This window comes from Ixodes scapularis, unplaced genomic scaffold, assembly GCF_016920785.2.
Source record: "Ixodes scapularis isolate PalLabHiFi unplaced genomic scaffold, ASM1692078v2 PGA_scaffold6__148_contigs__length_123643588, whole genome shotgun sequence".
Lineage (NCBI taxonomy): Eukaryota > Metazoa > Arthropoda > Arachnida > Ixodida > Ixodidae > Ixodes > Ixodes scapularis.
In genome coordinates, this window is record NW_024609881.1 from 107,391,760 (window position 1) to 107,419,493 (window position 27,734).

Sequence of the window (27,734 nt, forward strand, 5' to 3'; positions counted from 1 at the left end):
AAAGGCTATCAACGAGGAGGGCTGTTAGCGCCATTCCTTTTTTTTAACAAGGTATAGTGCATGGCACTGTTAAAACTGATAATTTACTGATGATAATAGACCTTCTTGTACTCTCCAGAGCTAGTCGCTATTTTTTAATATTTTATTATAATATAATTTGTGAATCATCGCTATTATGCCGTATGCAGCCTCTCTCTCTAGTATTATATACGATTGTGACGTAGATGTTTTTCTTGATTTTTTGTTGGTTTCAAGTTGGGCTTGCAAAAGTGTATTCTTTCTAACCAAGAGTTAGTGTAAGGCTGTATTCGCTCTGAAAACTTGTATTTGTGCCCTTACAAATCTCTGTGGAATTGTTTTCATGTTTGTATTTTAAATTGTGTTGACATGTAAACACGAAATTACAGTGCACCCCACAAAAGGTGTTACAGCTGTTTGTGGGCACTAAAGAAAAATAAAATATTAATAATTTTGTTATTTTTATTATACCTTTCAGTACCTTAGGAAGTTGTCTATTCAAAGGAGAAAACCCCGAGGCTGTACTCGTTCAGCCAATTCAACTACTCAAATCTGTCGGATCCAAGGCCTTTGGATTTTCGTTCAGTAAGATGTATTCCCTAGTGCCATATCCTGGCTCTGTCTTCCCTCCTCTGTGTTCTCTAGTCACACGTGGTAAGTAGTATCCGTAGTTTCGCGTGGATTCAGGCGCAAAGGAAGCAACTGGAAGGTGTGCATCAGCTTTATTAGGGGAGGGGGAAGTTCACGTGATCCATCGCAAAGATTATTCGGTCAGCCAGAATTTCGGGGATAACGTTCGACAGCGTCTCGTTCATTTTCGACTGCACCGCATCTCGAAACATGATCTCTTGGGGAACGTATTTCACATATGGCATCAGGTGTCCCAGCTGTATGCCGACTTCGTCCACAGTCACTCGCACTTCCTCTGTCTGGTTTCCTGTAACAAGATAAAAAAAAATGGAACAGGGAAATCAGCACCTCTAGTTCTTGAAACTATGCCATTTACATGGAGCTGTTAAAGAACACATATTTATATTTTATTCCAAAAGTCAAATCGGACGAAATAATTTGTAACGGTTCATAACGACAGCCACTTTTGTAGAAACTAGAAAGGGGAATTGTCCCCTGAAGTGGTGATGTCAAAACATGGCATGATGTGCTCAAAACAAACCGTTGCTATAGTTAGTTTCAGCATAAGTTCAGACGCAGCTGAAGCTACGAGCTAATCGAATTAATCAAGCTGCATCAAGAGTGCCAATCACTTGGCTTTTTTGTTTATGATTGGCTCAGCGATGATAGAATACGTACAGAAACATGATGAACATCATGACGGTTCATGATGATGCGCTTGATGAAACGAAGCATATTAGGCCCTTGTTATAAACAAATGCATGAGGGCTGTACCTGATATTATAAATTGTCTGATAAAAAAAATGTTCGTAACTGTTGTGTTCTTACGATATCTAATCATGAAGAGCTTTTAGGTTGTCTCACTGTCATAAAGTGATGATAAGCGCCCGTAACGAAGTTTCAGAGCCGGTTTTGTCTTGCTAGCTGACGACACGATGGCTTCGCTGGCTCAGTGGTTCCTTCTGAAAGATTACTCGACCGGGTTCAATGAAGTTGCTGACGTGCGTGCAACGAAACTTCTATTCTCGTGGTCAACTTTTTGTGGGCGTTTAGAAGTGAAGAGGTGCCCGTGCACATCGTTAATCCACGCTCGAGGTGTGTGCGCGCGCGAACGCCTGTCCGTGGAGGGTTCCGCAAAATTTAAGAAAGGTGAAAACTACACTGTAATGAAAACACTGTGAAGCCGAACCACGTAGGATGACGATGTGAAGTGTATTAAGGTCGCAGTGCTGGCCAAGACGCATTTCGAGAAGTTGTAATAGCACAAAAGCTGCTTCACCGCACATTTCAGTGATCAAACGAACAGTCCGTAAGAGGTACTTAACGAACCCGATGTTATTCTCCGCCTCTTTCGCTACTTGTTATCTTACTGAAAACGGAAAGTTTAGCGAGATTTCTTTTTTGTGTGTTTAATGATAACAAGCAGGTACGAAACACACTCATATTGCATGACTGAAAAATAAAGCTTGATATCTCAAACCGTCAATGTCAAAGTCGAAAAAACTGCTCCTTCATTACAATGCACGTCAACTCAAAAATCAAAAAGGGGGCCTGACGCTACTTTTATATCATGTTCTAAAGAGATGGTTCCCTCGAAGCGTTTTTAGCAAATCTCCGTAGGTGTGGAGAATTTCTTTAGACAGTATCCCGCATCGCACGCCAATGCAATTTGTTTTTATGAACCTAATGAGTTTTCTTAGACCCGCCAAATTCCCAATAAATGAAGGATCAAACTCGTATCATTATGCAAACGATTCCATCTGTTGTAGACGGCATATTTCAGTCAATTCCTATGCGTCCATCATGCGTTCGTCGCCTACAGTAGGCATCTCGAGACCTGTCAAGAAACGGACGTTTCCGTCGCAAATGTTTGAAAAACGGCCGATTCTCGAAAAACTTTTGTCGTAGTAAGTGTGAGTGAGTGAGACAATACTTTATTTATCAGAAAAAAAAAAATAGAAAGACCGGTAAAAGGGGGGGGGGGGGGGCGCAACTTTTGATTTGAAGGCTCGTTCACACACGTCGGTTACATGAGACTGCGTCCGTTGCAACCGGAGTGACCGGAACGACCGCTCTGCGCCGCGCGTACACGCACCTGCAACCACTGCAACAAGCGCAGCGGGTCGTCAGCACGGCGACCGCTTCTACGTCGCCGTCAGCTGTTTCAGTGGTGCCTCTAAAAGGGGACGCACTGCCACTCAATGCAGTAACAGAATATAGAGAGACAGATTTTTATAGCCTAAAGCTTTATTATTATTTTTTTTCATGATAGGCTTGCGGGGTATAGAGTATGAAAAAAAGAAAAGAAAAAGATGCAGTACGCCGTCTTGGACGTTCAAGACTCTAATACACGACTTTGCCAATAGTACAAATCTCGCCACACGCCTTTTCAACGATTATAATAGACGATGTAATCTTAGCAGTGATATACCAACGTAAAAATGTGATTTCGTGATCAGATAGACGTTGCGAGCGTTCAGGATTGCTAACACTAATCACTTTTCTCCGGTAATGAAAACGCGCGAAAATTCGCATCGTTGTACGCGCCAGTAATACCTTGAACTTGAGCACACGCATGAAATGCGTTAAATAAGAAATCCGGGCGATGTTCGAGGACACAAATGCTTAGAAAGCACCACCGTAGTCGAAGTAAACAAACGCGACGGCAAGGGCGTTTCTGCTGTCTTGAGAGTGCCGCCACGACATCGCCGCACGAGTAGGTGAATCTTCCCTTCTAGTACGTGCTGGGTTATCATAGCGACACACGACGAAAATTCACAGTCAAGGATAGCGCTTTTACGCGGAACGATGAGCTTTCACCACGCCGTCCACGTCGACGATCACCACCAACGCCGTGTTTGCAGATAGAAGGAGCGCGGCACGACCGGCATGCAACGCGCGCGACCAGTTCTCTTCGACCTGCGATTGGTCTGTCGTTGCGGTTGTCTCGGTTGTTTCCAACGCAGCGGAAAAAGTTGGGCTCGCTCCAACTCCTTGCGTCGTGAACGACACGTGCAGTGCGTCTCCCCGTCGCTATGGCAACTGACGGTTGAAGACCCTTTTGCAACGGTCGTTTCGGTTTTGCCTGTCGTCGCGGTCGCTACGGACGCATTTGTGTGAACAGGCCTTTAGTCATCGCTTACGGCGAGGGAGTTGAGTGCCTTCAATAGGGAGTATCCACTGGACGCCGTATTTGTGGGTACTGTTTAGAGCGCATGCTCAGAACGAGCTCACATTAATAGGCTGCTAAGATGGCCCGTCTTGATGGTGTGCAATGCAGGTTGCAAAAGAACTGTAAAAGCTCGCCCTTCTCATGCTCTCAGCAGTCGCGCACACAGCTATGGCCGCCAGTGAATAGTCCCTATGAGCCCGGCCTACTTCATGTAGGCCGGGCTTATAGGGAGTGTTCACTCCCTGTCCTCGACCCGACACAATATACGTCACGATTCCGGCAGATGTCACGTGCTCTTCGCTGGCTGCTCTCGGAGCGCTGGCCAGAGTGGGTCGTTTATAACGAAAAATACAGCCATCAGGCTCAAAATACAAACGTGCGATTGTCATTTACGGATCTTGTAAATCATTTTCAGCCTATTTCTGAACGCGGCTGTTATATTTCAATTTCGTTGAAGTATACCGGTGAAACGTTGTATTAACCTTGCCCTAAATTCAGAGTATGTATTGCAGAACTTTCGGCGGTCTGGAAATGCCCACTGATAATGCGTAGCTATTCTACAAAAGCACGCGGATAGGCTTTTCCTCGGAACGAAACAACAAAAACAAATGCCAAGGTAGCCAGTACCTTTGAAATGACGAAATTCCACTTTGGCCTTGGTATCGAGAATGCTTGCATCCACGCTTGCAGGCCCTCCTATTGACGTCCCAAAATGGAACGTGTATTCGCCTCCGCGGTAGAGTACTTCGAAACTTCGCAGCAGCACTGTGCACTTGATGTACGCCGATCCGACCAGTCTCACCGGACCCTCGCAGTCGCCGCGGCGTTCCAAGGTCCCACAGTTTAACAGACTTCCGTCTCTAAAAGTTACACTCAACTTCGGGTTCACAACTCCGTACTTCCTCACGGTTACATTAAATTCGGGGACTTCGAAATAATCCTCATTTCCCGGGGGCCCGTCGATTTTCAGCAATGTGTCCATGTACAGATTGCTTACGGAAGTTTCGCTCGCCGTACCTGCAAGCAGAAAAGGACAGTAGAGAGTGTTAGGCAACCGTGTTACATTTCCTATCGGTACGAATACGATCGCCAAACGACGTGTACAAAAACGCGTCCTCGCCTCGATCACTAAAATGCATATAATTGCTCAACGAAACAGGACGTAGAGGCTGGAAATACGACGGACACGAACCGCCGTTACGCACATAAGGAGCGGCGCCTTCAGTTTTTGCCGAAAAAGATTGTAATAAATGGAGATGTACTAAAAACAAAAAGGTCATATGCATAAATCGGCGAAGAATGTTAAAATCAAAGAAAAAGTCGTTAATTGTTTATACAGCAGGTGTTTAGTCTGCCAGAACATGGTGACGTTGTTATCCACTGTAGATGAGCAATTTTGCCAGTGCAGTACATCTGCTAGCCTGGGGCGTTCGACGTGCACCGCGCAGTAGTGATACACGACCGCACGCCGGTACGGCGCTCATCCAGATCAAAACGGCGAGGAGTGGGGATTGAATACCCGGATCCCTGTGTTCTGCAGCGCGAGCTTTCGCTCTACGTGTTCCAAGCTGGTGTCAATTGACCACTCGGCCACCGATCTCCTAAACAACTGTAAAAAACGCCTGCGCACTGGCCGAGGAGGAAGACGTGACCATAAGTCAACGTAACTAGAACTTCAGTTAGAGCGCTCAGTTCGGAACAAGAATGTTAGAAGACCTCAAGAGGCCATGGCGTCATCCTTGCAGCTTTTGCAAGCTACACACTCTTGACGCTCGCCCCTTTCGCACGTTTTTTCACTCCCCCGCGCCAAACCAAAACAAACCTTCTAAACTGAAGGCCTCTATCCCGTGACTCTCGCGGTCGTAGATGGTTCTACAGTCAGTCACGTAGCTTCTATCGTCCTTGCCCGCGCCAAACTAAAACAAACCTCCTTGCAGATGAGGTCCTTCCCATGATGCTCGCGGTTGTTGGTGGCTTATAGTGGCTCTCGACGAGTGCAAGCATGCGTGGCGTTCGCTTCTCATCGCCTTTGTTGATAACTCGACAATTATCTACGATTGTCTTCATGCTCTTAGTGGACGGAGCAAGGCTGTTGATAGGTGCGCTGTTGGACACCCACGCAAAGCATGATCGCCATGAATTTGCTCGCGTACGTCGACTGGTGCTCGCGTTGGTAAGCTATCGCAACCGAAGAAAAACATCGAGCGCCGATTGCGTGTGACCTCACGGATTTGCGAATGAACTAGATAGTTGTTCCGAAACCAGAGCGGAACAAGCGTGTGGCTGTATAAAGATATCATGACTGGCGTAAAATATGTAACTCGGTTTTACGCTTCACATATATTGATTCCTTAGCTGAGTTTGAGACGTTTAGCCAGCCAACGACTGAAAGTCCGGAGCGTCAGCTTCCTTTCTTTTGTAATTTAGTTTTGTGTGTGCGTGTGTGTGTGTGTGTGTGTTTCAGTGCTGTACATGTGTCATGCCGTCTGGGAAGCGCGAACCTATCGTGTTCGCACCCGATGTATTTTTGTAAGTAACAATTACATCTTTCTCCATCACCCAAACGTCCCAGATATGTTATTTATTTACCATCGGGTAGGGGGGAAGCGTTCCTGAATAGAAGAAGTGAACGTATAAACTGTCCCTAAAAGAGTCCGGCTCTACAATTACTTCGATACGCTCTTGTAATCTGTATTGAAGTGCACAGGGCCACGGAGTCCACGCACGGGGATCCTCTTCGATGGGTAGTCATTGCATTGCAGCGACGGCAATCGGGGAATGAAACTCATCGCTTACTCAGTTCGGCGAGCGGCGGAGGATCACTAATTATTTCAGCTCAGTGCAAAATTCGGAATGTAATGCACGCGGACATTACCGATGAAACGAAATCCCTGCGGAAGAACAGCCGATTCAATTTTTGCTGCCGCTCACACAGCAAAGCCTCATCACGGCAACGCGCAACGACATACAGATTCCTTTCGCTCCACAGCCGCCCTAAATACCCCGTGCGTCTGGCCGTAAACGAAACTCAACTAAAACAATATATATATATATATATATATATACATATATTTACGCGTTATTAGCACCAGGCCTCATGGTGTTTAACGAATTGTGTTCTAGTGAATGTTCGCCTTGTTTACTTTCTTTTTTTCGTTTTTTGGCTAAGCTTTAAAGAAACGACTTCCTGCCCTCTTCATGCCTTCTAACCTTCTGGGTTGGAAAACGCACCCTTGAAACCCGGAAGGTTTGCGTCCCAAGCCTATATGTGAGAACAGAACAGCCCGTTACGGCGAGTCAAAACATGAAAGTTGCTTTATATAGCTACTGCGGGATGGCGCTCCGAGATGGCGCCACCTAATGTAACTGTATATGCAGAGTATCGCACTGGTGCCAGTCTGGATATGGTGCCTGGATCGCGTCTTCGACTGGTTTGTTTAGCGTCCTATCCCGCCCATACATCAAAAGTGGTCCCCGAGTGGCAACAAATGACGTCACAGAAGCCGGAGTGTCATGTTGTTGCCTGCCGCGATCCTGGCGGTTGGCCGTAGAAATGCTGGGGAAAAGCACGAGCGAACGCGAGTGTCGCTGCCATCACGGCGTCCCAGGCGTCCCAACTTCCGGCTGCTCTAGCTTCCATGAGCTGTCACAGTGGAGAGCGACCTGCAGCAGAACAGGCGTCTGCTACTTGTACCACAACTGTTGAGACGCCGCCAGGGTCGCGACCCGCGACATCATGACACTTCTATGACGTCATCAGGCGGAAATCGGGGGACCACTTTTTTGGCCGCGGTAAACACACCAGTCGGAGAAGCGTTCCAGGCACCATAGCCTGGCGCCAACCACTGCGGGAAGCCACGGTCGGTTTTGCAGGGGGCACGAAGGCACAGACGCGAGGTGACGGGATGCGGCGTGCTGCGGCGTGCTGCGTCAGGAAATTAGTGCGCCGTGCGGTGACAAGCCGCGCATGCGCCATCATCGTCGTCGTCTTATTGTTTCCTGTTTCCCACTCATTCGCAAAAAGCGTGCCCGCCGGTCGCACGTCGTCGTGGTGTGTGGTCAAGGAGCGGATGCAGGAATTTCATGAAAGGGGGGGGGGGGGGGGATCAGGTGTTGGTCAGCGTACCATATGTTTAGGAACCCCCTTCCCCTCTCCTTCGTTTTACGCCCTAAAATTTACACAAGCAGAAATCTAGAGGGGGGTCAGGACATCCGGACCCCCCCCCCCTCTAAATCCGCCCCTGGTGGTGTCCACGGCTCCGCGGTCGTGGTGGTGCCGTGTCGTGGTGAAATAAAGTCGTCAAGTCGCTGTTGCCAGAGCATAGCATAGTGAGCCCGCTGTCTGCCCAATGTTTAGAGGACCTTCTCCCTCCAGGCGATTCTTGCGTTTTTGGGAGTTGGCTATCTCCTCGGCCATACGCAAAAGCCAGACGAGTCGGCCGTTGGAATCGTGTACAAGCTTTTGCCACTTCCTCAGCCAAAACGTCACGCATCGCTCCTCAAGCACGCAACGATGGTTTATTTCGGGCATATTTCCAGCCTCTTCTTTCTGTTTCAGTGAGCGGAATTGCATATCTGTGGTCGAACCAAGAGCCTGTTTTCGCACACGTCGTTTGGCAATCATATATGTACCAATCAGAGATGCAAAACGGTTCCTTAAATTTCTGCTAATTATATACGTTTTCAAGTCAGTAGTAAAAAAAAAAATTGGGTTGTGTGTATGTTTATACAGCCTACAACTTGGTCTGCCTCAACAGGCGACGAGTCTCCCAGCTGTAGAGGAGAAATTTAGCCAGTGCAGTACAACCGCTAGCCTGTGGTCTTTAACGTGCACCACACAGTAGTGATACACGACCGCACGCCGGTACGATGCTCATCCAGATCAAAATGGACAGGGGTGGGGTTGAACCCAGGGTCATGTGTTCTGTAGCGCGAGCTTTCGCTCCACGTGCTCCGAGTTGGTGTGCGCTAGCCCACTCGGCAACCGATCTCCCAGTTCAGTATTCACCTGACCTGTGGACAGAGGGCGCTGACACTTGCGGCGCCATAAAGTGGCTTCAAATTGGTTGGTTTCGGGTTCGGCGGGTTCGCGGCTTTGTTGTTTGTGTTATGTCGTTTTCGCTTAGTTTTGTGAAATAAAGATATTCCTTGTAGTACAGAACCAATGATACACTGGTAATGGGACACCCTGAGAACTACAACGTAGTTGCGAGCCTAAATTGTGAACGTTATTACTAACGCCTCCATTTCATCATATTCTTCGTTCGGCCAGGTTCAACGGCGAAATGACTGAAATGATGCCGGGGGAGGATTACAGTTGTCTACAGCCATACTGGATGGGCCCGCTAATACCAGTTTCTATAAAAATAAACTAATAAAGAGGCTAACTCTGAAGGCACAGCAAAAAATCAAGTCGACGACCTGACTAAAAATGTGCTCAATCGCAGATACCTGATGTACTCGCACCACCATTTTATGCTCACTTTTCGGTTTCCGAGGAACACTAACGTTTTGTGAAAATTGCCAACCGGTGAACCCCCATGTGAGGACGCATTGTATGCAAAAGAGAAGTGATATGGTCTACATCGGTTTCTTTAAAAATATTAAGTAGTCGAGAGATGTTTTGAGGGTCCATCCTAGGCCCTGTTGAAAAGTTTTAACTATCAGGGTTCCTAAAGTATTCATTAGCAGCATTTCACAATGTTGACCTTAGAAACATATTTGTTACACGGACATTTTCTTAGAACGTACCGAGAATATGAGATAAGGGACAAATCCGCCAATTGAAGTCTGCTCGTCTGTATTCCGTATGATTTACGAAATAAAATAAATTGAGCAAGAAAATTAACCTCCAGCAATCTTGACTCACGTCAAATGCCATGCACCACGTCATAAATTTGTGTAGGCAGAACTTTATTTCTTTGAACAAATACGCTGGTTACTTCTGGCGACGTCGAGAGTAAATCTGGCATCGACAACTCTGCACTCGAGCGATTTCCATACAAACGGCTTCTTTTCGGCGTCAAATATTGCGTGCCTCAAGCGCTTTTGTCAGGCACTCGGAAGCTGTTTTTGATTTGAAATTGGGCAAAAAATTTCCCCACTAAATTTAGCAAAAACTTTTACCGCTAAATTTAGCGGGCAAATTTTCCAGCTAGCGGCGTTGCCGTCGGCGACGGCGTAACCGTGCATTGCATTATGGGATCGCATATTTTTTTGCCGGTTTCGAAACGGGTCTTTTGTGCAGTTTATGAATAGAATCTCCGGATTAAGAACTTCTCATTTTCTAAGTCCACCACTTTTGGTAGACCGTGTCTCTTGTCGGGGACTTGGTCGTGGAGATTCCTTGTAGCGAGGTTGTGGAAACAAACAGAGCCATAAGGAAGGGGAGAGGAAACTAGGAATGGTCAAAAGTAATTTTAGAACTTTTAAGAGTATTCCGACTAGCATCGTGATTTCAATGTAATAAAAGTGCTCGACTGATCACAATACTACTCCCGGGATTAATCAATTACAAGTAATTCGGTTACTTGTAGTCAATACCATACAAGCCTGCGTATTGCTTCTACCCGGAACAAAGTCCGCGCTTCGCTTTCCTTGAGACTGCTTTCTTTGCAAGCCAGATTGATTATCTGGTTTCATCCTCTTATCGGTACAGGGGCGTTCTCTGAATGTGCGGATAACGCGCATGTTCCCTGAATGTAGGGAGATCCTATGCCCGTGATCTGTTTTATCGGACAAATAAGCCCCAATAAACGCCAAATCTTTCCGACGCCAAAAATGTACACCGGAAAACATCACATCTATGGGGAAATAAACTCCACAGAAAGCCCCCCGAACTAAACAAAAATAAACAGAATCCCCAAAACACGAAACTCTATTTAGGGTTAAGGCTGTTGTTTTGATAGCGTACGCGACCGTCTTTCTTTCAAAGACAAAGATGATGGGTCTTTTGGGCGTTTTTCTCATTAATTGTTCGTTAGAAAGGTGGAGTTCAAAATTTATTGCCACTAAAACAACTAAAAATTCGTACGATCTGTTTGCATATAGAGTAACTTGATGCGTTAGATGACTATGAAGCAACCTGAACTCGTATTTAAGATGACATAGACGTGTCATTGAAAATACGTAAGGTACGACAACATAGTCGTGCAATATACGCACGATGTACAGAGACACGCAAAGACAATACCGTATATTAGCAATCAGCCTCGAATTTTTTTTTTTTTTTACTTTCTTCCAGTACCGTTTAATTTGCATGTTTGGCTCTTATAATATTAGATAATACTACGGGTCACTTCGATAACTGAAAACCAAAAATAAACTAAATGATATTCGACAATATGTTGTTTCAAGATCACTGTATCTCTGTGTACTTACAAACAACGAAACAGCAGAACACAATTATCATCCACATTTTGCGTGCGAATCTGCAAAGGAACAAATAAAATTGTATTGCAGGCTTTAAATGCGAGTCAAGAACAAAGAACGCGCACACAAAAGACAAAACAGACAGAACAGCGTAGTTTAGAGTTCCATCATGAATAACCAAGCTTCCCGGTCTCAAAGAAAGTGAAGGAGTTTTCAATCATCATAGTGTTTATTTGCGGCTTTGCAATCATTTATATGTCATCATTCATTTTAAGATTTAAGTCGCATAGTATAAAATAACCAATTATAAAAGTAATGTTCGTTTACCAGTTTTACGTTAATTTACAATTAAAATTACATTAATGCCAATTATCATGTCCTCCTCAGTGCTCGTCCCGAGAAGGAAAGTGGGCATGGCCTGCGTGTCTTTACTTGAAACATTTGGGAGTGTGTGAAGCGTTATTTTTGCGTTCTGGTGCTGTCTAACCTGTTTTATTAGATATTGTTTTATAGGATCGAAAATATTTATTTATTATTTACTTCAAGATACTGTTAACCCCTCTTGGGGTCATTACAGGAGAGGGTAAAAAAATGAACGGTAATAAACAACAGCACCAAACAAGAACACCGCATACATTACAGAAGAGTGCAAAAATATACAGAAATAAACAGCTGCAGGAAAACGAGAAACACCGCGTCAACAAGTATAATTTGCAATCATATTACAAATACGACATTATTAAACTAGCAAACGGCATGCACCACTCAATAGTAACATGAACAAACTAGTTCTGCAAGCGCTTCAAATTATTTAAAAACTCTGTAGGGGAACTTGAGTTTACAATGGCCTGCGGTAGAAGGATCCATTCATCCATTGTTTTAGGAAAGAGAGAACAGTGAAATACATTAACTTACTTTGAAAAGGCTGGGTCATTTTAGAATGGCTATTTCTTAGAATGCGAGTTATGCGGGGTTTTATATACAGGGTGTAGTCAATGTTGAAAAACCATGATACATCATAAAAATATACTTTAGTCTTGCATTCCTTCGACGCTCAGAGAGAGGTATAAGGTCAAGCTGTTTTAAGATGCCGGTGACAGAGTCCGTTCGTCTATATCATGAGAGTATATACCGAGCTGAAAGTCTTTGTACGTTCTCTAATTTCTAAGTGGGATTTTTCTGACGGTCCCATATTACATTTGCGTACTCTAATACTGGTCGTATGACTGTTTTGTAGACCATCAGCTTAACACTCATAGTCGCATATCTAAAATTCCTTTTCAAGTATCCTAATGTACGCTAAGCAGAACAGCAGATGTTGTTAACGTGGCTCCCCCAATTTATGTTATTTTCAATTGTTACACCCAAATATTTATAGCTATTCGCTTCTCTTAAAGGAGACCCGTTAACTCTGTAAGCATAAGGTAGAATATTTTTCTTACTGGATATCCTTAGAAGTACAGTTTTGTCAATATTAATTACCATCCCCCATTCTTGGCACCGTGACCCAATTTTTTATAGAGCGCTGTCCAAATTAGTTTGATCCTCGCTAGTTTTGATATCTGTGTAAAGAAGACAGTCATCGGCAAATAATCGTATACCATAATCGAATCATTATTGGCTTGCGCAATGTCATCAATATATATTAAAAATAAAACCGGACCCAAAACGGAGCCCTGTGGGACTCCCGATGATACTGGTAAAGCGCAGGATGCGGTACTATTGATTTCAACAAATTGTCTTCTTTCCTTGAGGTATGCACTTATCTAATTAACCGATTCCGAGCTGACTCCAATTAATTAAAGTTGTTTTGTCAAGTGTCTATGCGGGACTCGATCAAAAGCCTTCGAGATATTTAGAAATATTGCGTCAGTTTGTCCCCCGGCATCAATAGATTTGCAAAAGTCGGGAGTGCATTCACTTAACTGGGTAACCGTTGAAAGTTTTCGTCTAAAGCCGTGTTGGTTTTTATAGAGAAGTTTATTGTTTTCTAAGTGGTCGTATAATGACTTTGAGACAATGTGTTCCATTATTTTACAGCTGGCACTAATCAGTCGTATTGGCCTATAATTGGTTGGGGATGATTTGTTGCCAGCTTTAAAAATAGGCACGACTTTAGCGCATTGCCAGTCGGAGGGTACGGAACTTTGCGATAACGAAGCTTTAAAGATAAGCGTTAGATATTTTGAAACCCACTCAGCGTACCGTCTTAAGAATGCGTTTAGAATGTTATCGGGTCCCCCAGACCTCTGCACTTTAAGTTGCAACAAAAGAGAAAAAAAAAGAGCCTTGTTCTGAAATAGAAATATTTGTCATTATAGGTCCGTTGTATCCAACACCGCCTCTCACACCGTGACCAGGAAGTTTAGGCACGTTACTTGAGAACACGGACCGAAAGAGAGTGTTGAATACATTGGCCATAACCTGTGGATTATTAACGACCTCACCGTCAACTTCAAGATTTGATAAGGGTTTTTTTATGGGACAGAGATAACTCCTAAATTGCTTGGGGTCCGACTTCATGAAATTTTTCATAGTGATTTTGCATTGTTTTCTGCCTTATGTAACTTTGCCTATGAAATGAAAAAGCAGCTCAATATAAACCTGCAATTATAAGTTCGCCAGCCCCAATAAACGGCTGGTGTCTCAGCTTTAGCAATTTAGCCAGTGCAGTGCAACCGCTAGCCTGGGGTCTTCAACATGAATCACTCAGTAGTGATACACGACCGCACGCCAAAAGCCGCTCAACCAGATTGAAACGGGCAGGGGTGGGTATTCAACCCAAGCTGCTCGTGTTCCCAAGCTTAGGCTCGTGTTCTCAAGCACACGAGCTTACGCTTCGCGAAGATGCAGCACCGCGTTATTCTGATGTAAATACCATATCCAATGCCTATTTCAAGGATTTGATATAGACCTTAGTTTTGCGGGTATTTTAGACTCTGAATAGACATGCGAAACATACGTGATATAAGCCAAACAAAAGAGGAAGTTCATTGTAATAGTTAAATTTCAATATGTTTTACGCCATGGTTTAGTTTTTATCTCCCTTCGGAGAGCTTGTAGGCTTCCCTTTACTGCGTTAACAAAATATGTTTGTTCGTATAGCTAAAATCAGTACGTACCTTGCGACCGTCACGGTGTGTAATATGGGCACAATTGCTGGGGAGCTGAGGTGTCACCGAAAGATAGCATTCAGGACACGGTGGGGCTTGATATGGAGCGCCATATCATATCTTTGCGGTAGGAGCGTGACCGGAACGGCCCTGTCAGAGATAATACGAAAAACAGAGACCTTCTTCTCGAAACTATGCATCTTCGCAGATAGTTATATTCAAATTTTCGCCACTTACAATTTGGCATGACTAAAATGTCAATCATGATTAAACTTGGTTTCACTCCGAGTTTCAGTGCAGCCGATGCGACGCTCCGATGAAGTGATTCGAGCAGCTCTTATAATTGCATCGTCAAGGCGCTCGTGGTTTTTGTGCGCTTGCCCCATCCGGCCTCGCTGTAAAACTTCAATTCACTGTAAGGCTGGAGGCAGTCGACGCTACGAGCGTATTGGACCAATCAAACAGCGTCAAAAGAGCTCCAACGTGGCGTTCGCCTTGATACGATGAGTGTTCTGTCATCGTTGAACCAATCAAGTACATTCAATGCCCGCCGACCTGCGGTGATGACGTCGTTACCTTCGTCACTCCACGTCGTAGCGTCGCCAACGTCCGGACGTAAGATAAAACGAAGTGTGCGAACAAGTTATGGTCCTTGAGTTGTCATACCTCGGCCGGGTTAGTTGTTTTTTCTCACTTTCTTATGTACTATTCCGCAGGGTATCGGGGCGCTCTTCTACGTAAATAAAAGTTGCTTCAGCGGTGTGCCTGCCAACGTGATCGGAGGTCGCCTCGCGGATGCGCTGGACCAAATCCAGGTTTCCGGTAAGGAATAAATGAAACCCCGTAAAAGTGCCAGCGAGAGGGGCTACGAAGGGCGAGTCCTCTAGTTGGTAACAGGTTAAACAGAAAGTGGAGGAACCTCTCATTTCATTCCGCTTTAGTAGAGCGAATGGTGGAGAGGCGGCCGCCTCCTCTCCAGCGTTGGGTCTACTGGAGTGGAAAAAAGATGGGAGGAGCTTCCACTTCCTTCTTCATCTGTTACCGACTATAATGGCACTCCTCAGAGTCGATGGTGTGGGAGTTGAATACCTGCACAGTCAGCGACTGCGCAGGGGATTATAAAACGAAACAAATCACTTAAAAAACATGAGTGCCATTGATTCTGAAAAATTCATGCAGAGCACTTAGGTTTTTCATTACTGATACAACAAAAACGAAAGAACATTACGAACCAGTACATCATTTATTAAAATAGCTCTACGATCTGAAAAAAAAAAGAAAGAAAAAACATTTAAAAGTAACCAACTTTGCGATGTGCCATCACGTCAACCTTTTTATTGTCATTTTATGTTTGGTTCGACCTGACCATCTAATCCGCTTGACGAGGTGTCATGTTAGGAAGGGAACTCTATTCTATGCTCACTGACCACGTGAAGCGTGGCCGGTCCAGAGCATGTCCTTATCCCTTCGCACCCGACAAGATTGCAGAGTTTGCCGATCACGGTATCGAAGAGCAAATCACGAAGCAAGGTCTGTGAGTATTTTAATAAGCGGCTCCCTGTGTTTGTTAAGTTGTCGGCGATTATAAATGAATTGACAGGACTCCAGAGCCGGCACTTCGGTTAAATCTCAGTACTCTCCTTGGGCTGCTGTAAAATGCACAGAGATGCACGGCGAAGTGGATCCCACTATACGTAGCTCGCTGTCGAAGACTGCTGTAGACTCCGATGGAGTGGGGTCGACTCAGCAACGCAGTGATTCCGAAGAAGCTGGTTTTATTGGCGCTTCGCCACCAAGCTTTTCCCGTTGGACAAGTGATAAGAAATAAACTAAAAGGATTGGCGCTGCCTTCCTAGGGAGCGTGATGACGAGGCGAAAGAGATGCGTATGACATTCTGTGCGTCTACTTTCCCGCACAGCACTCGGAGAGTCAATGAGCGCAACTTACGGAGGCAGCTAAGCGAATGACGATGCCGAAACATATGTTTAGACCAAAAGAAGCAGTCTGAGCTGTGACATTAAGCAATGTTTAAGCAATGCAAACAATGCTTGCATTGCTTGAAGGGCAACTGCACTCCATTTTTACAAGTTTTGGGTTATGATCTGTGGAAAGACCAGCCAAAACGTCTTTATCGTTCCTGCCCGGCCCCAGCATCGTGCAGCACGCTCTTCCTCTTTCCTCGCCGGCTGGCCCACGCCAGCGCCTCGCTCGGCCGTCCTCTCCTCCTGACGCCCACAGACACTAAAATAAGATGTGGGTAATTAGAACCAAACTCTGCATACTACAGAACCGTATGCACATTGCAAAGTCTGGTGTAAAGAGGCGACAGGCCACAAAATGTACGTGTGAGAAAGATATTTACGCTTCGCACGAGATTTTCTAAAGAAAAACTTTAGCATCCTGCTTTCTGCACGCCGTCACATTTGTTACCAGACTCAGCATTACATTTCGTTGCTGAAACAAACGAAACTTTGTGCTACTAAAATCCGCTATTGGAAAACTCATAGGTTTGGAAGGTTTTGGTTGCGACCACACGTGCCGAACGGCATTAGCAGTGCCGGAACGGGCCTCGAGCCTTTTGCTACAAAAACCTGATCGCCCGATTCTTGACGTCACAGCGAAGCAACAATCGGCTCGATTGTTACTATTGTATTTTCCTATGTGGCTGTCAAAGCGACTCGTAATACAACTTGTATAAATATGTTATTTTGCCGAGTAGTCTGAAAACGAGTTCGTTCGACCACTTTCCGAGCCTGCACATATATTTTCGTTCACATCCCCCCAGCAATTTCTGCAAAATTCACTTACTTGATACGTCGCACCGCAGTAATCCACTTCTGTCGCCGTGCCGCTTCCCAAAATCTCGAAGGGAAGCGGTGAAGTTTGACGCTTGAGTCACCTTCGTGACTGTGGCCATCTTTCACGTAGCAGAAGCAATGTTTATTTTTCGGGGGAACTCTAGGAGTTGGCGAGATGTTACAGGAACCCGGTGAGGCCATAGAGACGTGAAGTTGGAAGTTACTTTTACGAAAAACGGTTCCAAGAAGCACACGCCGATCCGAAATGCAACGTTCACACGTGGTTTCTGGATGCACCCACCCGGAGCCCCCGCGAACCGCGCAGGCCTAACCTACCCAGTTTCTTTATTTTTCAGCCGCTAGATGGCGCAACGTGTAGCGCCAAACTGCATTACAGGTTGTCTATGTTTGTGACACTTTTTGACTGAATTATACCACGCAGAGTTCCAATAAAGAGTTCCCTACGTGAAAAAATGCTTTCTTGTCTGGATGTGATCGCCTGGAAATGGTGTTCTGTGACGGGCGCTTCAAATTAAAGCAATATGCAACGGGAGAACGCGAGGAACAAGGGAACCAAAATACCATGGGGGCCGCCATCTTTGAAAGCAAAAAAACAAAACAGAAGCATAAAAAGCTGTTTAGTCCGCGATATGTGGTGAGGGGCGCTGCATGCAAAAATACTCTCAACACCATGTCTCCCGATTACCACAGGCTTAATCTACAGTGGGCAAACTGTACATGATAAACTGTGGCCAGTGTTGCTGCATCTGTAGGTCGTCTTTAAAGGGGCACTGACACATCAAAATCATATTTTTTTTATTATCCGAAACGATTGAAAACGATGCCGGGACATTACCCTCAAAATTTGAAATTTGGGAATTCAGTATTCGTGAAGTAAAAAAACAATTTCCAAAGTCCGAATTCGAAGTTCCCGCGCGATCGGCGCCGGTGCCTTGACGTCAAAAATTCCGGAGACCTGAGAGTCCCCTTTCTTTCACCACTCCCTGCTGTTGCCATGGCGACCCAAAGTGAGGGGGAAAGGAGCGAGCGGCGGCGTTCCGGCGGACCGGTTTTGAGCGGTGTCGCCTGTTTTCCGCTGGAGGATACAAATCCAGGAGACGGCACCACAACGGACTCCCGATTTTTGGTATTTCAAAAAGAAGGGCCGTAGTGCGTTCGCAATTGCGTTAAAAAACATGTTTTAGGATTGCCGTAATTAAATGTTATAGAGATGTCGCCTACGAAGCTTCTAAATTTCATGATTCTTGACGTCACCGATCAAAAAAAGCGAGGAGGCGAGAAGCGGGAAAATCAAACGCCAAAAATAAAAAGGCACGCGCGCGTGCGGGAAAATATTTTTGCGCGAAGCGGTTTTTTTTGCGTGTCTATGACTGCAACTTGCATTGTTTTAGACAAGAAAAATAAATACGACCTTTGGGGTGTCAGTGCCCCTTTAAGTTAGAGCTGACAGAGAAAATCTGGCCACGGCGCAACGTCCAGGTACGCTGGAAGCTAGAGCCGGTTTGCTTTAGTTGTTTTTATTTGGTCGGAGAAAATCTAACAACGCACGTTTAACATGGCGCCGGTATTGTTTTGGTTGGACGGGAAGGGGGGAAGCTGCTCGGTTTGCGAGCACATGCAGCGAAGACGTGACCGGAGAAGTGCCCCCGTGATATTCCCGGAAGGCGGAAAGTATCACCCGTAGTCATCGTGTGTGCTTGGAACGCGAAGGGAGTCACTGGGTCCACGAGTGCGCAACCACAAGTAAAGGTTCACGACAGCGCTGCGTTGACTTCGGCGATCTCGTTCTGTTTAGTGCAACACGGCGATGCGAAAAAGAACTGAAACGTTCGTCGTGCGTGGTGCGGTGCTTGAAGGTAGAAAGCCACGCTGACACGGAGCGCGAATTGGTTGTTGTGGGGTTGTTCTACGGGTTCAGTCCCGTCGTCGTCAGCTGATCCGGTCCAGCTGGTCCGGAGGACGCAGCGAGCGTCTTTAAAAGTAAATCTTCCTTCGTTCCGTTTCAAAATGTGGAAGTATCCCGACGCATACCGTGAGTAAAAAGCTGCGGGCGTTTTCAACAAAATTACGTCTTTTAAATTGAACAATGGACTCCGGATTGTTGTCCTAGATCTTCCGCTTTATGTTTCGTGTTGTTGGACTGCGTTTGCACAGCGACGTGTTTGCACAGCGACGCACACCGCTTGAGTAGATGATTCGGTCCTGCAAACGAATGGTTAACCAAATTTCAGGGAAACTTAAGTTATTACCGATATCTTCCTGTAGATCTCGTGCGAGTTTGTTGCGCTCACCATGCGGTGTGAATAATTTAGGGAAAGATTTCCTACCTGCCCGCAGATGCATGAACTGAGATCATTTTTTACGTAGTGAACATAGTGCTTTTTCTTTATTTTGGAATGAGGCGTTGTTGCATTTATTACTGTACAATCACCTGAAAGTTGAGACATTGGGGAGAGCGAGCAAGCTTTCCCAACTTTGTCGCTTTTCTCTCTGGCACTGTCCCTAGTTTCAGTTTCAGTAGGTATTTCTACTAGCAGGTACAAACTGCTCTAAAGCAGGTAAAAGACAGGGGAAGTCAGGACGGTGCGGACTCCGTATTTTGCGCTTTTCGCTAGGTGACTGGGTAAATGCTTTTGCGAAATGTGTGAAATATGCAAACGATTTTGTTTTGCCCGTCGTTTGCGTCTCCAGCAAAACGAAGAAGATGATCTCCAAAGGCGCAATCACAAGCCAAGATTTACGATAACTGCGTTTGGTTCGGTGGTCCATGTAGTTGTATTTTACCCTGCGCTCTGCAACACCGTGTCATGACGAAGAGCTGGAACGGTCACGGTTTGTGCTTTCCTACCGTTTGACAGAAACCCGCATCGCCCGCATCGGCACCACGAGTGCACTTGGGCTGTCGATGCTTAAAGGGGCCCTCCAACAGTATTTGAGCGTCGACTTTTTTTTGCGGTTTCTACACGCTAGTGGTCCCGGAAACCCAGTGGACAACGAAAGAGTTTGAAAATATTAGCGCATCGTATTTTAATTTGACAACTCGGAAACACCCCCTCGGACGGTGGCGCCGTGAGATGCCGAATGCGCGCGCAGAACGGCGCTCCCTTTCACTCATAGAGATCATACATACTAACTCTAGAGGAAAAGGTCCGCCATTTTCCCATACATTCTGGCTGCCGCAAGCGGCGGATCATGCAGGCAGACCCTCGGGGTCCCAAACACGGTTACATCATCAGAGCAGTTTCGTGAACTTCAACAATCCACGAACTTACCGGTGGAAAGATATTCGCGTTCCTTTCGAAGCTTTCTTTTTGAAAAGCGCGCAGATGTACGGCCTCGCGTTAACGCTAAACTAAACCATATACCCGGCTTCGCCGGTGGGGCGCGGCTGGGCGCGGTTGAGGAATACGATACTGCGCAACCACCAGATTTCCGAGATTTCGACAGAAGGGAAGTTAATGCAGCGTAATGAGTTTATTGCTTTTTATAAGCGTTAGAATAGCTCATAATTTAGTTTACAACGTTAAATTATCACTGTTTATATTGATGAGAGTTTTCACTCTTTGCGTTTACCATGGCAACGTTGCTTTCTTTCTCTCGTGTTCTGTCGCTCTTTTGCGTTCGTTCACTCGGCACCCAGGATGTCGGCGCACGGGATTTGCCACTCCTCCTCACCCACCTTTACCCCCCTGCTTTCACTATACGTCACATTCTCTGGGTTTCGTGATTGGCGAGAGCCGTCCCAGGAATTTTGAAGCGAAATAAAGTATATCACACGTTAACCGTCATTATTTCTCTAACAAGACATTTTTATAGAGCTAATAAAGTTGCAAAGTAAAGTTCAAAAAGGGCGAAAACAACGCCTCGTACGCCTCGTCAGAGCGCCATGCGCGCCTCCCAGCGGCGTCCGCGACGTACCATCGCGAGCAGACGACAAGTGATCCGTGCAGACAGCGCGCATCGTATTTTTCCTTGTGCGCCACCGGTCCCGGTCGACTAAAAGCAGTAAGAGGAGCCAGGGGAACCCTTATTTTCTTTTAGTGCTGTGACAGACTATTCACTGTTCGAGTGAAGTGCGGCGACGGGACCCAGTTTATATGGTACCCAACGGTGCCGCTCACCAGTTTGTACCTCCTACTCGCCGAGGTGGCTCCGGCGGCGGAGTTGCGGAAGACGAGTCTTCCGCGGCTGTCGAAGCGGACTGAGGCAGAGACGCTGCGCTTGCGTGAAGTGTCCTCGTACGGCGCGACGCCCAGATCCGCACTCAAAATCTGATAAGCCCGCTAAATTCATCGATGATGTCAACCCGATCCCAAAGCTACGATGGTTGCAGCTAGGCCTAATGGCCGACGAGCCGACCGGGCCGACAGGCTATCAACCAAACTCGCGTCCAATTGGCCAACCGCTTTGCTCCAATCGCCAAACTGTTTCATTTTACGTCATGAAGCGCAATGTTTTGCTTATTTAAAGTTGTTTTCTGCAATATTTAATTTGCTAATAACTCACAAAATATCGCGAATTTCTGTAATATTTTTTTTTCTCGGTGTTCCTGCTTTCATGGAGCTCCGTTTAAGCGCGAACTTCAAACCGGTCAAAAAACTGTTGGTGGGCCCCTTTAAGCCTTTCATCTGCGGTTTGTCGCCAGCTGATCCTGCTGGTCAACGGTGAAGAAGCGGCGAGAGTGACCTCTGAAGTAAATGTAAATCCTTGTTTATTCAGTTATCCGGAGTCAAAGGGTGGAAGATGTCCACTTTGTACTGAGGGCGGAAACTACCAGCGTTTTGCCTTGCTTTTATAACCGAAACCAGAGCAGCGAGCTAACTGCATGCCTTGCGTAGTCCAAAATTACGAAGCAATAAGTTTCAACAGGTCGAGTACGTCACCGGGGATGTTGGCGAAACGGTGCACCCTGTTTAAACGCTTGCAGTATTCACGAGTGGTACCAGGAAAACGACGTCAACGGAGAAGGAGTCCGCGATTCAGCATAATGCAGTGCCACGGGCCCGTAACGTTCCGAAATTCGGGAAAATAACGGTATAAAAAAAAACGCATTAGCGTTACACCAGTAATCACGACTAACACCGGTCACAAACTCCCAAACCCCACCGCTCCACTCAACACCGACACGACATACGACAACAAACTGCATCAAAACGCCCCAAAAGTGAAGGCGTCTGCTCCCGTACTGCAACTAGCGGAAGTGAAGTGTTGGGCGGATGTCCTTCACAAGAATATATAAAGAATGCTTTGCGCAAGGATCATTTTCATTTATTATTAATTACATAATGATAAAATCCCAATAATCTGTTTATCGGATTCAAGCTAGTCGGACCGCTCCTAACACTGGTCTAGCAAGGAAATAACAAAAATTTGAACTTCTTCACGACCGGTTTAAGATTTATTGTTAATACATCGTTATTTTTTGCAACGGACTAATATTATAGATTTTGCCTCCATACTTTTTAAATGCAAACAGTTCTTGCATACGGCTGTCCATTGCGCCGTGATTTGTGTCTTCTTCTATAAATCTGTAACGATCAGCGACTAAAGAGCTCACCCGCACATGTCAAGCTCATATACGCCGCGGGGAGGAAAGTACGTTGAGTAGGAAGTGTCGGGCGCTGTTTTGGGGGTGTTGTGTTTGTCTATAACTCAGGGGTGGCCAAACCTCGGCTCGCGAGCCGCATGCGGCTCTTTGCTATTCCAAGTGCGGCTCGCGAATCCCTCGTAAGGGAACCCCCCCCCCCCCGCCTCCCCCCCCCCCCCCTTCGCCCCTTTCCACGTTTCCCCAGGAAAAAAAAAAAGAAAGGATTCCAGAATAATGCACACTGCAGCTTGCAGTTTGGCAGCCTTGTAGTCCCATACGTACAGTCGTACAGCCTTGTGCCCCCATACGTACAGTCAGACTCTGACCAAAAGTTAAGTTTGCCCCCCCCCCCCCCCCCCCTCCCCCCGCGGCTCTTAGAGGTTCCGTGGATTTGTTTGCGGCTCTTAGGCCAGGCCTGCCTGGCCACCCCTGTATGTAGGGTTGCTGTCTCCTCGTGATCGGTCGTAGCGTATTAACAGACTCGTTTTTTTTTTTTTTTTTTATTCTATAAACTGCTAAAAATCTCTCTAGGTGGCGCCAAGTTACCTCCATTCCCAAATATTTTGCTCGAGTTATTTCTCCATGTAAGTTCGCCACTCGTTTTTCTGTCTAGAGGCTCTGTCGCACTGCCGCACTGCGTCGTAGCTACCGACGCCGCCGACCGCCGACGACGCACGTACTTACTTTTGCACGTAGCTACGTCCGCCGCTTGGTGACTGTTTACTGTGTATGAAAGACATCGACCGAAAACAAACGCGTCCTGTGTGCCCTCATTTGAACTGAAATGCGCTCGGCTCGCTGGGCTCGTCTCGCCTGTTCTCGGCTGCTGGCCGCCATGTTTTATGAGCAGCACGCTCAGCCAACACGATCAGCCGTGTTTAGCGGAAGAAAAACACGGTGTAGCGTGTTAAGTTTACACGGCACCTCTTGTGTAGTAGAATAACACAGATGGCTGCGTGTAAAACGAACACGTTATGACGTGTCCGCTATGGGACAGCGGTTTAAACGTCTGGGCGTGTTATTTTTGCTAACAGTGTATTGAGGAGTTTCAGCGAATATAGGGGGCGCTCCGATCGTTCCAACATGGCGGAAAAAAGGGGGATAGATTTGCGACGCCCGTAGACCGGTAGCGTATAAATTAAACAGAGCGTGTCGTTCTCTGTTTGTCGCCGTGTGCGCGACGATCATCGCTTCAACCAAGACCTACCGTGATGCAACAAATGAAATGTTCAAGCCAGTCAAAGGCAAGAAATCTTGCCATAGTCAAGATATGTGTGCAAGTGTTCGACGTGAGCTCTCACGCTGGTGCAGCTGTCATCAAGTTGAACCGAATGTACGCGGGTCCAAAAAAAGGTACAGATGGTACAGATCAACAATGCTTGGGCGTTGAAACTATGACGCGTACTTTATCTAAAACTAAACTTATTGGTCTGCGGCTACAAACATTTTCGTTTACGTTGCTTAGATGATGTAACCATTCAGGCCCCGCATTGAACGGTGTTGCGAACTCTTCGGTTGTTCTAGTTAATTGTGCTGAAAAGCAGTTGGATGGAAAGTATGACAGCTACAGCATACAAGGGACGATTGAGGTCTTTATCCTCCGTTCTATGTATCGAAACATCGGTATCCTTGTTGTTATATTGCGATCAGCTGGCCACCGATCGTCTTGTTTTTACGCATTATTTAAACAAGGCCCGGGAGCGCCAATCTCATTTTGATGTGTTTGTGCACCCCTACAAGCCTCCTTTTGGCTCTTGTGGAAAGCTTTATTGTAATAGCAATAGTCTCATCGGTCGTTCGAGTTGTATGTGCCACGGTGATATCTGCTGTGTGTGATCTGCTGACAAACAAGCCTGTATTAAATGGCAGAAGGAAACAAAGGTAAAGGTTTTTTTTTACTTTTTTCTTTTTATGAAACAGGACAAAGCTTCTAAAACAAGAGCAACCTAAGCTGATATTTGAGTCTGCCCAAGAATGAATGGCAAAAGGTGCTTATGCTAAGTGGTCGATGTGCACAGTTGGTTTTCTTTTTGCCTCTGCATTGTAAATTGGAATATATGTATCAGCAGAAGACACGTGTCCTTTTGAAAATGTCCTTTATTAGGGCAAAAATAGGTTTTCATTAACAATCAAAAAGTTCGCAACACCATTTGATGAGAAGCCTGAATGGTTACATCATCTAAGCAACGCCAACGAAAATGTTTGTAGCCGCAGACCGATAAATTTAGGTTTAGATGATAACGTATGCGTCATAGTTTCAGCTTCAAACGCGCAAACGTCGTTGACACGTACCTGTTTTTATGACAACTGCGCCAGCGTGAGAGAGCCCATGTCGTCGAACACTAGCACACATATCTTGACTATGGTATGGCAAGATTTCTTGCTTGAAGTGAAGATCATCTCGCTACGACTAGCTACGACCACCCACCGCAGCGATGCAGGCGTCGAAGGGGCGCAACGCAGTCAGTCGCCGTCACCCGACGCTGCTCGTTTGGCATTGACGACTTTCCGCCCAGGTGTTTCGTTTGTACTTGGCACCGAGTGTTATTTGCTGTGCTTGTGTGTGTGCTCAGGAGTTGAATATGGGCCTCAAAAGCAGTTCTTCAGGCTCCATAGCGTTCGCTGAAGAACTTCTGAATAAAATGCCACACAGGAACAACAGCACAAAGACACAACGCGCTAGCTTGACGGACACTGGGCGCGGAAATCAGGCCCTGAGGATTATACACCAATGCAAACTATATAAACAAAACAAAAACATTTTTAGGCTCAAGTTGGCTTCTGCGGACTATACGCCTGGACACTGGCGCCTGTTATTATGCATTGTATATTGACTGCAGTTTGTTGTGGCTTGAGGCTGCCTTCCTGTAATGATGTAGAGGGGCCAACTGGAACCTTTAAATAAACATATTTAAGCACATTTAGATGCGATGTCCCTTGAAGCCACATGGTCAGGGAAAAGGTGCGCCTTTACCTTATTTGCCAACAGTACACCAATGGTCACGATCAAAAGTCACCGAGTTAATGAGCAGTTTTCCACCACAATATTTATTGCGGTGTAATCACCAATTTGGTCCGTTAAAAAACCTTGAGGCTGTAGCCTATAGAACACCCATTCTGAATCTGCAAAGCTTATGCTGTAGACATGCATCTTCACGTGAGCTTAAACGTAAAACGCTAGTTATCCAACGAAATTCCCAGATCATCACACTTTTAGCAAATTGAATGGTCCCACCAGTTACACATTTAGCTTTGGAAGTAAACTGATTCAAAATACCACCTGTGGCATACATCGTGCCAAGCATTAGCGCCGCATGTGGCAGCGAAATGTCTTAAGTAGGGAAGCAAATCTAATCGATCATGTGGATTAAAGCACCTACATACGGGAGAAACTATCAGTCAAAGACGGTCACTCGAAAGGGAAGTTTTCTCGCTGAACGAACAAGACTTCTTATTCGGCGTTCCGCAATGTAAGACCGAAGACATTCACTCCGTGATCGGTACAGAAGCATTTGCTTAGTAGTCGGTCGTGCGTTATAAAAACAACAACAAAATAAAGGTGGATTAGGAACGCGATAGATTCGCCTTTGCACGGAGTACTTACACTTAAAATCGTGTCAACATAAAGCGACAAAAATAGATTGGGTGGTTCATTTGAATTCCAATAAGCTTGCCGAAAGTAGGTTTCGATTTTCTAAAAACAAATGTAGGTGCAATATTAGCCCTTGCCAGCATAAGGCACCTTTTAAAAAAAATTGGGCTATGCACTTGTGGAAAAATAATATAAGGAATCTCATGATATTTTACAACTGCCAAGTTTTGTAATTATTCCTATAAACAAACGCTTTACTAAATCAGGTAACGTCTATTTATGTTCGAGGAAATATTGGAAAATATTACTAAGCGAGAAGTTGTTTTTCTAATTTTACACTGACTTTTGCAAAATCAAAACTGTCAGGCCGACAGAATTTTTACCTCGAAATAGACTGTCATCCAAAAACAGACATTTAGGAACTATCACATGATGGAACATTCATTGTTTCGATCCAAATATTGTAAGCTGTCAGGTCGTAAACTCTTATCTCGGTAATAATAGCAATTATGTTACACAAACAATTCATAGAACACAAAATCTTACAAAAACCCTGAAAATATATATAAATTTTTAAACAGTCTGTGTGGGACACGCGTGTCAAAAAATTACCTTTACGTGAAAAAAAAAAACTGCAATATTGACTGCGCGAGACGTAATTTAGTCGGTAGTCACTTCCTTTCCACTTGTTTTCTTCCTCGGCTTGGCCATCACGTTGAGGGGGGGAAGTGTATGACCATCTCGTTGAGGTGGAAATACTGTATGACCAATCTGTTATATCATAAACTTTGCGCTCAGGATTTAAAATAAATCTCGTGCCGCCAATATTGCTCTAAATTTCTTTTTCGCGAAAAAATAAATGCATTTGACCGCCTGTCCCAACTTTACTGATTATTTTTTTTTTCTGTTGAGGGGCTTCTTAAGCTATTTTCTATTTGCTTTGTCGGACAGATGTCTGTTTAGTTTGTTCATGCCTTTTGTTGGTTAGCTATATGTTCAAAAATAACTATATAAATATTGTTCTACTTTTTTGTTTTATTCATGAAACATTAAGTTTAATAAGTTCCAGTCAATCCTTATTTGGTTTGGTTCGGTTAGCCAACTTTGATCTAACACGTGTTACACGGGCACCCTTAACCGCAGTTAACTCACTTTTAGCTGCTCTTACGTTGCTTCACAGTTACGACACTATACTTCTGGACTGCTATTTCAGAAGAAGTGAAGACTGCGCGTGCTCTGCTTTGATAGGTGCTCAAGATGCTCAAGCGCACACGGGACTAATAGCTTTGACTCCATTGACACAAAATGTTGTCCGCAACTATTGTGAGGAAGCAGTGGCTTAGCGTCACTGCCGTTCAGTGTGCCCATGTAACAAGGGGATACATGTCTTTCACCTACGTCACACGATGGCGTCGAACACCGGTATCCACC

General features: G+C 45.5%; 1 protein-coding gene across 1 annotated transcript; it reads right to left on the reverse strand.

The window, feature by feature from the left end:
* Positions 1 to 721: 721 nt before the first annotated feature.
* Positions 722 to 14,362, reverse strand: LOC8036254. Its single transcript, XM_029987324.2, has 4 exons — positions 14,314 to 14,362; positions 11,201 to 11,250; positions 4,448 to 4,837; positions 722 to 955 (listed from the first exon to the last, which is right to left on the reverse strand). The coding sequence occupies exons 2-4, from the start codon at positions 11,235 to 11,237 to the stop codon at positions 744 to 746; spliced, it is 639 nt and encodes a 212-aa protein (XP_029843184.2). The 5' UTR covers positions 11,238 to 11,250; positions 14,314 to 14,362; the 3' UTR covers positions 722 to 743.
* Positions 14,363 to 27,734: the final 13,372 nt, after the last annotated feature.